This window comes from Equus quagga, unplaced genomic scaffold (genome assembly GCF_021613505.1).
Source record: "Equus quagga isolate Etosha38 unplaced genomic scaffold, UCLA_HA_Equagga_1.0 HiC_scaffold_687_RagTag, whole genome shotgun sequence".
Lineage (NCBI taxonomy): Eukaryota > Metazoa > Chordata > Mammalia > Perissodactyla > Equidae > Equus > Equus quagga.
In genome coordinates this window covers 25762-38845 of record NW_025794400.1, presented here as the reverse complement: position 1 = coordinate 38845, position 13084 = coordinate 25762, and the positions used below count along the sequence as shown (strand labels likewise).

Sequence of the window (13084 nt, the reverse complement as noted above, 5' to 3'; positions counted from 1 at the left end):
GCTGGATAATCCAGTGAAGCATGTTTGTTACCAAACACAAACACGGGTCCATTTACCTGCTGCACAGTAGGGCCAATAAAGAAAAAGACTGAAACACCAGGCTTGTGGCAAAGAAAGTAGTTTACTCTCTAAACACAGCCAGAACTCAGAACCATCTCCTCGAAGGGACAAAGGTAGGTGTTTTTATGGGGGTTTTTAGCTAGGGGAGGGGGAGCATGTGCTGAGGTTCTAGGTAGTAGAGGGAGACCATATGGCCTTCTGCTTGGTGTCTCCCAACCAGCCTGCATTTGCCCTTGAAGAATGAGTTGCTTTTTCCCTGACTGTCTGGACTTTCCCGCTTAGTTTTCGTCTTCAGCCTGCTTTTGGCCTTGAAGACTGAATCTTCATGTCTGGGCCTTGACTTTCTGGGAAAGACAGCTCGTGCCTGTACTAAGAAGGGGCAGAAAGATCTGGTTAGTTTTAAACAACAGTTGATTATGCTGATTGTGCACAGCTTCAGTTAGCAAAGCTGATCTCAAATATTTTGTTCTCTTCTTCTAGCCCAGGGAAGATTTTGCAACTTCTTTGTCCTCAGTTTCAATCCCCACTGTGTTATGATCATTCCTCAGTCTTGGGGAATGGGGGTGAAGACCGCTTTATGTATTTCCTGCTGTGAAAGGGTGAAGATCTGGATCAAGGGAATGAAATTGTTTTACCTTTATCTTAAAATATTTTTGGGTACCAGGTGGGGAGAGTAAGATATGCTTTGCATGACTAATATTTTAGTACTCTCTCAATGACTTTGGAATAATACTTAAGTTCACATTTTATAATTCCATAGATGACCACAGAGATTAGCAAAATAGAAAGCCCAAATTTTAGTATCCCCTCTCCATAATGGACCTCAATCCTTGGGGAATGTAGCCAAAGAGGCCTGTAAACCAATCAAGGTTAGTGCCTAGAACCTCAGGCGACATGTGATGTATCCAAGTAGCCTACTGTGTAATAGTCAAACAGGTAAGGTAAGAACCTGAGAGACATTCCTTCCTTATCTTTAGAAGACCATCTTCTGTATAGCAACTTGTGTTCTGTCAGGGGATCATTTGTCCGTTGAGAAAAGTCAGTATCCAGATTATGAAGTCATCCAAAGTTTGGGTGATCCTGATGTGGGGTCTGTGAGCCGAGGAGTTGAAAGAAAGATTTCTTGGACTCTCAAGGTCTGGCAGTAGTGCTCTTTTATTTGGAGAATAGTATGGAATAGCATGGGGACAGGACTCATGGGCAGTAAAGAGCTGCTGCCATGGGGACACAACCCATAGGCAGTGAAGAGCTGCTGCAAACATGGGTTGAGAGTAGGGCTAAATTTAAGGCATAGGTATGTGAGCTATCTCTACAAGATAAAGGAAAGAATATGTAAAAAAAAAGTCGTTAAAATGGTATCGGTGCAGGTGGGGGTCTGGTTATTGGGTGGTCTTATAACTTTTAGATAAGAATCAAACCAGGTTAAGTAAATGGCAGAAGCCACAACCTTAAATATTGTCTTCAGCTAAAGACAAAGGAGGATGTTGGTGGTGGGGAGGGTCAGTTACATGAGGTTACAAGACAGTAAACAACTTAAGTCCTTGCCTTCCCTATTAAGGGTTTCTAAAGATAAGGTCATCCCCCCTTCCTCCTGGTGCAGAGAAGGAGATGCCTCCACAGTTGGAGACTTCCTTCACAAATGCAAATGTCTCTCATCAAAGGGCAAGCAAATTCCACTCCTCAGAGCCTCCTTCCCATCTGCAGTTTTTAAAAGTAACCGGCCTAAAATAATCCTCATCAATCCCAGTTGTGATGTTTTCCTATGGTATGGTTCATGTTCCCTGTGGCATTCCTTGTATGGTCCCATCCAGCAGGGACAGAATCAGTAGCTCAAAATAACTAATAATAACATAGATATTGTTTTCGCTGAGGAAGATTGGCCCTGATAATATGTGTTGCCAATCTTCCTCTTTTTGCTTGAGTAAGGTTCACCCTGAGCTAAAATCTTGCCCAATCTTCCCCTGTTTTATATGTGAATTACTCCCAGAGCATAGCCGCTGACAAGTGCCATAGGTCCTCACCTGGCAACCGAACCAATGTTACCAAAGTGGAGCATGTCAAACTTTACCGCTAGGCCACAGAGCCAGGCCTCTAATATTGTTTAAAAATTAAGATTAAGATGATAAAACCAGTCAAAGAACAAAACAGCAAGCCAAAAATCAACCCGTTACTCTCTGTGTCACTAAGGTGAACATCCCAGGAAAACTCTTGTTGGTTCCATTTTAAATTTAAGTCTTTAGTCTATTTCGAGTTCATTTTTGTGAGTGGTGTGAGGTAGGGGTCCAATTTCAGTCTCCTATAAATGCTTATCCAGTTTTCCCAACACAATTTACTAAAGACGCCATCATTTCCCTTTGAGTATTCTTGGTCCCCTGTCCAATATCAGGTCACCATAGATAAGTGGGTTTATTTCTGGATGCTCTATTGTGTTCCATTGTTCTATGTATCTGTTGTTAAGCAAGTAGCTTGCTGTTTTGATTACTACAACGTTGTTATATAGTTTGAAACCACGAAGTGTGATGCCTCTAGCATTGCTCTACTTTCTCAGGAATGCTTTGGCTATTTGGGATCTGTTTTGGCTCCATACCAATTTTAGGATTGCTTTTTCTATTTCTGTGAAAAATTTCATTAGATTTTGATAGAGATTGCATTGACTCTATAGGTGGTATTGGGTGATATGGACATTTCAACAATATAAATTCTTCTGCTCCATGAACACAGAATATCTTTCCATTTGTTTGTGTCTTCTTAAATTTCTTTTTCAAAGTCTTGTAGTTTTCGGTGTACAGATCTTTCACCTCCTTGATTGGATGTATTCCTCTGTATATGCTATTGTAAATGGAATTGTTTCCTTTATTTCTTTTTCAGATGTTGTGTTATAGGCAAATAGAAACGCTACTGTTTTCTGTGTGTTGGTTTTCTATCCTGCCACTTTACTGAATTGGTTAAGTAGTTTGATCAGTTTTTCAGTGGAATCTTTAGGATTTTCTCTATATAAGTTTATATCATCTCCAAATGCAGACAAGTTTATGTCTTTCTTTCCTCTTTGGATGCTTTTTATTTATTTTTCTTGCCTGATTGCTCTGGCTAGGATTTCGAGGACTATGCTGAATAGGAGTGGTGAGAGTGGGCATCCTTTGCTTGTTCCTGATCTTAGAGGAAAAGCTTTCAACTTTCCACCATGGAGTATCTTGAAAGGGATACACTATTAATTTTCAATTCTTTCCCCTTTATGTTTTATTTTTCTCCCCATGACAGTTTCTTAGAAAATTAAGATAATCATTTTTTTTTTAACTGACAGCTCTCATTATTAATCCACCAGTTCAAATATGTGGGATACATTTTGGTATCTAAGTAATATCAAGGAAAGAATTTTAAATTAGGTTACTGTTTAAATATTTTTAATATTTTTATAAGTATTCCATTTGTCTTTGTGTTCTGTGTTTGGAGACTGTGGTTTTCTTGTTTCACCTTTTTCTGTCTCCTTGAGGGTTTTGATCAAATCCGGAGGCAGAGGTTGGCCAATTACATCCCTTAATTTTCACAAACTCCCCAGTGGCCACATCAGATATTTCCTGCTCTATCCAGAGTGGCATAGCCCAGGACAATGGTAGATTCCAGCAGAATTGGAGGAAAGGGACATAAAGTAGCCAGAGTCATTCTGATGGCAACAAGGACTTGGGAGATGGAGGTCACACTCTCTCAAGGAGCCAAAACAAATTTCTGCAATTTGGGTGCTTTTGGTAATGTCTTTCCAAAGTTCCCCTGTTGGGGCATGAATCGGCTGATGTCATCAGATGATCTTTTGCCCTATATGGCATCTTTCAAACATGATCTGCTGAAGATCACAGGTAGTTTAGAGATCGCAAGAGTCCTACTCTGGCCAGTGGACGTGATGCCAAGCAGGAGGATGACCAGTCACATGTTAAAAGGCCCGGCTTAGCACATTACATTTTATCCAATCAGATATAGAGTTTGCCGGTGATGTCAGACTGGCAGCGCCATGAATGCACTGCCACCCCGCAGCAACTGCCATTGTTCTTCCTTCAAAACTGCCTTATCGCTGCCTCTGACGTGGCTGAGCCTGTCGCTGAGCCTTCCTCTAAGGAAAGCCTGAGCTCCATGGAGCCCACGGAAGCCGACCGGAAAAGGTTCACAAGGGCCTGAGCCTGTCTCAGGAGGCCGTGAGTGTCCTGGATTCGTTCGTGATGGACATCTTCGAGTGCATCGCCAACGAGGCCACGTGACTGATCCACTCCAACAAGCGCTCCACCATCTCGTGCAGAGAGATCCAGACCGCCGTGCGCCTGCTGCTGCCGGGGGACCTTGGCAAGCACACCGTGGCCGAGGGCACCAAGGCCCTCATCAGATACATCAGCCACCGCTGAGCTGCCTCAGGAGCACCTGAGCATCGCGACCCAAAGGCTCTTTTCAGAACCGCCTCACTTGGCGGGAAAAGAGCTGTGGCCATCAGAATGACTCTGGCCACTTTGGGTCCCTTCCCTCCAACCCTGTGGGAATCTCCTGTTGTCCTGGGCTATGCCACTCTGGATAGAGCAGGAAATATCTGACATGGGCAGCAGGGTTTTCATGGAAATTAAGGGATGCAATTAGCCAACTTCTGCCTCTGGATTTGATCAGAACCCTCAGGGAGACAGAAAAAGGTGAAATAAGACAACTGCAGTCTCCAAACACAGAACACAGACACAAATGGAATACTTAGAAAAATACTTAAACAGTCACCAATTTTAAAATTCTTTTCTTGCCATTACTTAGGTCCCAAAATGTATCCCACATACTTGGATTGGTGGATTAATAGCAGAACTGTTGGTTAAAAAAATGATTAATTCTCTAAGAAACTATCATGGGGAGAAAAACAAAACATAAAGGGGAAAGACTTGAAAATTAATAGCATATCCCTTTTCAAGATGCTCAGTGGTGAAAGGTTGAAAGCTTTTCCTCTAAGATCAGGAATGAGAAAAGGATGCCCACTCTCACCACTCCTATTCAGCATAGTACTAGAAATCCTAGCCAGAGCAATCAGGCAGGAAAAAGAAATAAAAGGCATCCAAAGAGGAAAGAAAGAAGTTCACTTGTCTCTGGAGATCATGTGATCTTCTATAGACAAAATCCTAAAGATTCCACCAAAAAACTGTTTGAACTACTCAATCAATTCAGTAAAGTGGCAGGGTACAATACCGACAAACAGAAGACAGCTGTGCTTCTATCTGCCTACAACATAACATCTGAAAAGAAATAAAGGAAACAATCCCACTTACAAAAGCATACAGTGAGGAATACACCTGACCAAGGAGGGGAAAGATCTGTACACTGAAAACTATGAGACTTTGAAGAAAGAAATTAAAGAAGACACAAGCAAATGGAAAGATATCCTGTGTTCATGGAGCGGAAGAATTTATATTGTTAAAATGGTCCATATCACCCAACGCCATCTGTAGATTCAATGCAATCCCTATCAAAATCCAATGGAATTTTTCACAGAAAGAGAAAAAGCAATCCTAAAATAGGTATGGAGCCACAAAAGACCCCAAATAGCAAGAGCAATCCTGAGAATGTAGAGCAAAGCTGGAGGCATCACACTTCCTCGTTTCAAACTACATGACAAAGTTATAGCAGTCAAAACGGCAAGGTACTGGCCTAACAAGACACATCTAGAACAAAGGAACAGAATAGAGCATCCGGAAATAAACCCACTTATCAATGGGCACCTAGTATTGGACAAGGAACCAAGGATACTCAAAGGGAAATATGGTCTGTTCAGTAAATGGTGCTGGGAAAACTGCACAACCATCTATACAGGAATGAAATTAGAACCTTACCTTATACCACTCACAATAATGAACTCAAAATAGACTAAAAACTTAAATTTAAAACGGAACCAGAAAGAGTCTTCCTGGGCTGTTCACCTTAGTGGCACAGAGAGTAACAGGTTGGTTTCTGGCCTGCTGTTTTTCCCTTTGGTTGGTTTTATGCTGTTAATCATAATTACTTAAGAATATTAGGGGGCTGGTCCAGAGACCTAGTGGCTAAATTGGCCATGCTACACTTTGGTAACACGGGTTTCGTTCCCAGGTGTGGACTTACACCACTCATTGATGGCCATGCTGTGGCAGCAACCCACATGCAAAATAAAGCTAGATCGGGAAAAATACTAGCTCGGGATGAATCTTAATCAAGCCAAAAGAGGAAGATTGGCAACACATGTTAGCTCAGGGCAACTTTCCCCAGCAAAAAAAAAAAAAAAAAGAAAGAAAAAAGAAAAAGAAGAGGAGTATATAATTTATCTAGGGCTGCTGGTTCTGTTAAGTGTCTTTGAGATTTTTCTTTTCTATCTGTAAACTGCAGTGGATCCTGAATTCTTCTAGTTTCCTTAAACATCTGGTACAGAACTCCAGATTAACGTTTTCAATTTTTTTCTGTCCTTTTCATTTGGGATCATTGAAAACTAAAACCACCCTTTTTCCTGAAGGCCTGCAAACTGAAGCTGGACAACTTGGTATAAACGTAAGAGGGAGCACCACGATACTCCATGTTTGGACAATCTTCACACCACTTGCTCCCTAACCCACTCAATAGCTTTGCCTGAATGCCTGGTGACATCATCGGAGAAGTTTTAAACTGCAGGGGGTGCTTCAACCCTGACCTCTAGAGATCCTCTTGGCTGACCATCCCTTGTTCACAGAAATTGATTTACAGTTTGCTCCAATCAATAACCTTGTTTTTCTTCTCGTGTCTCTAGAAATGCTTCTTATTAAATATCTAGTTACCTGCTTCCACGATATAGGCCTAACTTTGGAAGAGCCTTCCTGTGTTCTAAAGATGAGCCAAAAGACCTGGAGGGAACTCAAATCAAGGAGCGAAATGTCGTCAGATGTTTCTCTGCACCATCTTTGTCCTAGAGACTGGGTCCTGTTGAAATCCTGGACTTCATCCCTGCTGGATGGGACCATACAAGAAATGCCACAGGAAACAGGAGCCAGGCCATATTAAAACATCACAACTGGGATCACCCCAACTTTGGATGACTTCATAATCTGGATGCTGACTTTTCTCAATGGACAAATGAACCCCTGACAGACCACAAGTTGCTATACAGAAGATGGTCTCCTAAAGAAATGGAAGGAATGACTCCCAGGTTCTTACCTTACCTGTTGGACTACTGGACAGCAGGCTACTTGGCTACATCACATGTCACCTGAGTTTCTGGGCACTAACCTTGACTGGTTTACAGGCCTCTTTGCCTAGATTCCCCAAGGATTGAGGTCCATTATGCAGAGGGGATACTAAAATTTGGGCTTTCTATTTTGCTAATCTCTGTGGCCATTTATGTAATTATAAAATGTGAACTTCAGTGTTGTTCCAAAGTCATTGATCAGAGTACTAAAATATTAGTCATGCAAAGCACATCTCACTCTCCCGACCTGCTACCCCAAAATATTTTAAGATAAAGGTAAGAGAGTCTCATTCCACTGATCCTGATCTTCACACTTTCACAGGAGGAAGCAGCCAGAGAGGTCTTCCCCTCCATTCCTCAAGACTGGGGAATAATTATGAGACAGTGGGGATCGAAACTGAGGATGAAGATGTTAAAAAATCTTCTCTGGGCTAGAAGAAGAGAAGAAAAACTATGACATAAGCTTTCCTAACTGCAGCTGTGTGTATTCAGCATAAGCAACTGTTGTTTAAAACTAACCAGGTCTTTCTGTCCCTCCTTAGTATAGGAGTGAGCTGTCTTTCCCTGAATGTCAAGGTGCAGACATCAAGATTTAGTCTTCGCGGCCAAACGCAGGCTGAAGATGAAAACTAACCAGAAAAGTCCAGAGAGTTAAGTGAAAAGAAATTCAGGCTTCAAGGCCAAAGGCAGGCTGAAGATGAAACCTAACCAGAAAAGTCCAGTAAGTCAAGGGAAAAGCAATTCAGTCTTCAAGGGCAGATGCAGGCTGGTGGGAAGGCACCAATTAGCAAGGTTACAAGCTCCCCTTCCCCTACCTAAAACCCCACGTAAAACCCTCTACCTTTTTCCATTCGAGGAGATGGATCTGAGTTCTAACTCGCTTCTCCTCACATGGCTGCCTTTCGATAGTAAACCTCTTTCCTTGCCAGAAGCCTGGCGTTTCAGATTTTTTCCTTGTTGGCCCTACTGTGTGGTGGGTAAACGATCCCGTGTTTGTGTGCAGCAACAACCATGCTTCTCTGGATTAAATAGCTGAAAAGGAAATACTTTAGGAATCGCTTAGGCAAGTGTTTCTCTTAAGCATACAGCAGGGTGGTATTGCAGATATCAGGGACTGTTTCTGCTTTTCCTCCTCCTTCGATTCCCTCTGTGACCCCAAACCTGCCTCACTTATGACTCTGAGGCTATGTACCTTTGTAGGCAAGGTGGAGAGGGATGGATTACAATGAAAGTGTCAGGTCTTAGGGGACCCCTGAAAGGAAAGGACTGTGAGGAAATTGGGAAAACTCAGTGGTCCCAAATAGGGAACTCTGGAATTGGGACCAGTTTCTGGTACAGTTCTTTTCAGCATGTACGGGCTTGATACATTCTCCTTTCTGCCAACCCTATGTCTATATCTATAGTCCTCTATGTCCATGGATACAGGGATGGGAGAGGATGTCCACTAAAGTTAGGAACGTCGCGCCACTTAAGGTGAACTTTCTGGCCTGGATTATAGGGGAACATTACATGTGCGAGATCACCCAGGCAGGGGGAAGTCAAGTGAAGAAGTATTCCAGAGTTTTCTACTGTGGCTCAGGGAAACAAGGACTTGGTTGTATGGACCTATCATGTACGTGACACCCAGCAGCATCTCAAAGCGGATGTGTTGTGTGGCACTGTTTGTTAGACTCTTGAAGGCTGCTCACTCCTGGACACTTCTTGCATTGAAAAGGCATCTCAGATTTCCCCTGTTCTTGACTCTCTGCGGGCCTGTAATTGCTTTGACCAAAGGAGGATGGAGGAAGTGATGTTATACCCATTACAGAGATAATCTTTAAGAGGACACATAGCTTCTGCCTTGTTGTTTCAAGGATCTGAGCTGCCAAGTAAAGGATCTGCCTATCCAGCTGGACACCCACGTGGATAGGCCCCTCCATGGCAGCGGTATGTGACTGTGAGGTGTCCCTTAAATTGAAGAGTCCTTTAGACATCAGCTGAACACCCTTTGGTGACTCCAGCCTGGTTTATATTTTTAGGGGTCCCTTATACTTCTGATTTGGACAACAAATGGGGTAGAAAATGTAAAAATCTTCCATTCAGACCATGAAAAATAACTTGACAAAATCATTATCTACGTGATTTTAAATGCTCAGCTTCGTGTGAAAAGTGATGGAGGTTACAGTTCACTGAGACCTTTCAAAACTGTAGATGCTTGAATGACTGGACCCTTAATGAAAAACTGGAGTTTTCCTAGAGAGAAAGGGAGATGGCAAAGAAAATTCTATTCCACGTCCTTGATTTCGGATGGTGGAAAGTGTCCTTGAGAGTTTGTAATCACAAGGGTGTCCTCATGTAGCTTTGGGGTTCATATACACTGTCATCATGGTCCAAATCATTCCCTGTGGTAAAACTTCTTCAGCGGTTTTCTCATCATCATATATTTTCTAGCAATAAAAAGTAGCTTTTTTCACTTGAGGATTGGAATCACTTTAATACGAGTAGAATTAGCTGCTTGTTGAAAGTCTCACAGGACATACTCTTGTAAGCCTGACCCATGGGATCCTAGCTCATTGAAGACCTCCATTTCTTCAATTCTTCTTAAGCCCTTTTGGTTCGAGCCCTGTAATTTATTTTTATAGAGATTCGTTAAAGAAATGCCTCTGCCTATATTATAATAGAGCTTTTTTATTAAGATTGCATTTTTCCTTTTTCTCCCAAAGCCCCCCGGTACATAGCTGCATATTTTTAAAGATTTTATTTTTTTTTTCCTTTTTCTCCCCAAAGCCCCCCGGTACATAGTTGTGTATTCTTCGTTGTGGGTCCTTCTAGTTGTGGCATGTAGGATGCCGCCTCAGCATGGCTTGATGAGCAGTGCCGTGTCCGTGCCCAGGATTCGAACTGGCGAGACCCTGGGCCGCCAAAGTGGAGCATGTGAACTTAACCACCTGGAAACGGGGCGGGCCCCCAACATAATAGACTTTTGAAAGGAATATAGTTTTCATTTTGAAATACTTCCCTCTTATTGATTCTTTTTCTCTCACTCTGGTAGTTTCTCAGAGAATTAGAGTAATCTTTTCTTCGGCTAATAGCTCTTATATTTACTCATGAATTCAAGTATGTGAGGTATCTGGGCGACTCAAGTAATGGGAAGAAAAGAATTTTAAATTTGGTAAATAGTAACTATTTCTAGTATTTCTATAAGGCTCCCCATTTTACTTCATGTTCTATCTTTGCAGAAAGTGGTTTGGCCATCCTCCGTCTTTCCTTGATGCACTGAGGGTTTTGATTAGAACTGGAGGCAGTCGTTGGTCAAGCGTGTCCCATGATTTCCAGGAGCACTCTGCTGGTCATGTCTGACAGTTCCTGGTCAAGCCACAGCGGCTCAGCCCTGGAAAGAGTAGATTCTGGGTTGAAGGAAACTGGCCCCAAAGTGGCCGGACTCGCTCTGATGTGGCATGGACTTGGGTTGGGGAGGTCAGGCTCTTAAGGCACGGAAACTGAAATCGCTAGCATTTGAGTGTTTCTGGTGACGTCTTTTCAAAGATCTCATACCGTAGGCATCAATCAGCAGTTGTTGTCAGTTGACCTTTTGCTCGATGCGGCATGTTGCAGAAATTCTCTGCTGGAGGTCACAGGAAGTTCAGAGGTCTGATTGGTGGACGTGATGCCAAGCAGGAGGGCATGCAATCACCTGACAAGGCGTGGCTTGGAGATAGGCTTCCCTGGGTTGCATTTTATCCAATCAGGTAGGGAGCTTGCCGGTGACTGCAGATAGGCCGCGCTATAAACGGGCCGCCAGCCCTCAGCAGTCGCCATCGTCCTTCCTTCAAAAGACCGCCTCTGGCATGGCTGAGCCCGGCTCTGAGGCTTCCTCTGAGGAAAGCCTGGGCACCACGGAGCCCACGGAAGCCGCCCCGAAAAGCCCGAAGCAGAAGCAGCCAAGGCGCCGCCGCCGCCGCCACCGCCGCCGCCGCCACTGCCTCGACAGTTTCGCCACCTATTTCCCCAGGGTTCTGAGGCAGGTTCACGAGGGCCTGAGCCTGTCTCAGGAGGCCGTGAGCGTCCTGGATTCGTTCGCGAAGGACATCTTCGAGCGCATCGCCGGCGAGGCCGCGCTCCTGGCCCGCTCCACCAAGCGCTCCACCATCTCGTCCAGAGAGATCCAGACCGCCGTGCGCCTGCTGCTGCCGGGGGACCTTGCCAAGCACGCCGTGGCCGAGGGCACCAAGGCCCTCATCAGATACATCAGCCGCCGCTGAGCTGCCTCAGGAGCACCTGAGCATCACAACCCAAAGGCTCTTTTCAGAGCCACCTCACTTGGCGGGAAAAGAGCTGTCGCCCGAAAAGGAGGGATCTACTCTAGTTTGGTGATCTTGCGGCATTTGGCCGATACGTAGAGTATTTTTACCTCAAAGAAAACATTATCAACTCTACTGTCTACGTTTCTGAGTACAGTTTATTCCATGGAGAATCGTGGATTTTCCTTAACCCTGTTGCGTTTCATGACTTTCCTAATTGGTCATTTCTCTAGGTCAGCTTTAATGGGGGGAATTTCTGTTATACTAATATTTTCTTTTTTCACTGCCATTGCTTCACGAGTATATGGTGGAATTCCCCAGAAGTTCATTATGTGTGGTATGGCAACAGATAAAGTGCAGAAGCAGATATGAGAATCCCTCTGACATCTGTTAGGCCAGATTATGAAGCAGATGTTCAATTATCTGAAACAACGTCAATCTCCTCTCTACTTTTGGATAAAATATTTATCATGTAAATTTGTAATTTATGTTAACATGAGGCAGTGTGTTTATTATGATGATCTTAAGTTATTCTAAAATCAATGTATTGAGTCTTCTGTTCTAAGATTTTGCACGGTAAGTATGGGCAGAATGTAGCATGCATAAAAGTTCTTTGGGGTCCTTGTAATTTTTAGAAGTGTATAGTTGCCCTGAGACCAAAAACGGTTCTAGATATTTACTCACTTGTGCTGCAATCAGATCAACTGAAAATAGCCTCTTTTTCAGTGGTTAAGTCTTTTAAAAAATTCAAAGCCTAATGTTCATTCATTAAACTTTCAAATCCTAAGGCTGAGAGAAAGCTTTCTCGACACCTTCCTGACTCTAATCGGAATGACAGTGGCGTTTCATCAGCAAACACGATATTGGGCTTTCATTTGAGGGCTATGTGTTCCCAATAGCATCTTTGGTTTTCCAAGCATTTTCGGTGACATAGTAGGTATCAAGCATTCACAGGTGCCATGTTAGCAACTTTTGAGATTAACATGCTTTTTAATTTTTGGCTTATTCATATAAATCATATTGATAGATTTTCCAATATTAAATCGTGCTAGCGTTCTTGGAAGGAAATCCGTTCCTCCTAGGTGGCTTTTCCTGGACATCATTTAGGTCCTTTCCTCTGCTTACTCGTGTGCACGGTCGCCAACAGGTTAGAGCTCCGATTTCTCACGACTTCCTGGCCACTTGCTTCCTTCAACAGTCCCCAAAGCCCGACTGTGTCCTAGTGCCTTCAATTTTCCAGAAGCAGCCCGGACCCAAGGCTCAGCTGGGTTCACTCTGCAGCAGGAACCTGGACTGTGGTAGAAGGCAAACCAGGGGCTTGGGGAGTGACCGTGACACTTGAGTTACTCTTTCCTTCACCTCTTTCTGTGTGAGTCTCCAACTTTCCAGGCTCCTCATGTTTGAGGCACAGCTGTGCCCGCCCCCAACTAGGGCAAGTTCTGCCTTCCAGGCATTCCTCTACCCTTCTTCTTTGAGCAGTGCCATCCCAAAGTGCTGGATTCTACTCGGAAGTTTCTTTCTTTCTTTCTTCCTTCCTTCCTTCCTTTAT

The 13084-nt window shown here is 43.6% G+C and overlaps 1 protein-coding gene across 1 annotated transcript; it reads left to right on the top strand.

Moving 5' to 3' along the window:
* Positions 1–11082: 11082 nt before the first annotated feature.
* On the top strand, positions 11083–11496 carry LOC124232509 (late histone H2B.L4-like). The gene has a single exon (XM_046649472.1). It carries the CDS (start codon positions 11083–11085, stop codon positions 11494–11496), a length of 414 nt encoding a protein of 137 aa, XP_046505428.1.
* Positions 11497–13084: the final 1588 nt, after the last annotated feature.

What these genes read in the sequence shown, in the direction of transcription:
- LOC124232509 (XM_046649472.1), top strand. Translation starts at nt 11,083, where the DNA reads ATGGCTGAGCCCGGCTCTGAGGCTTCCTCTGAGGAAAGCCTGGGCACC.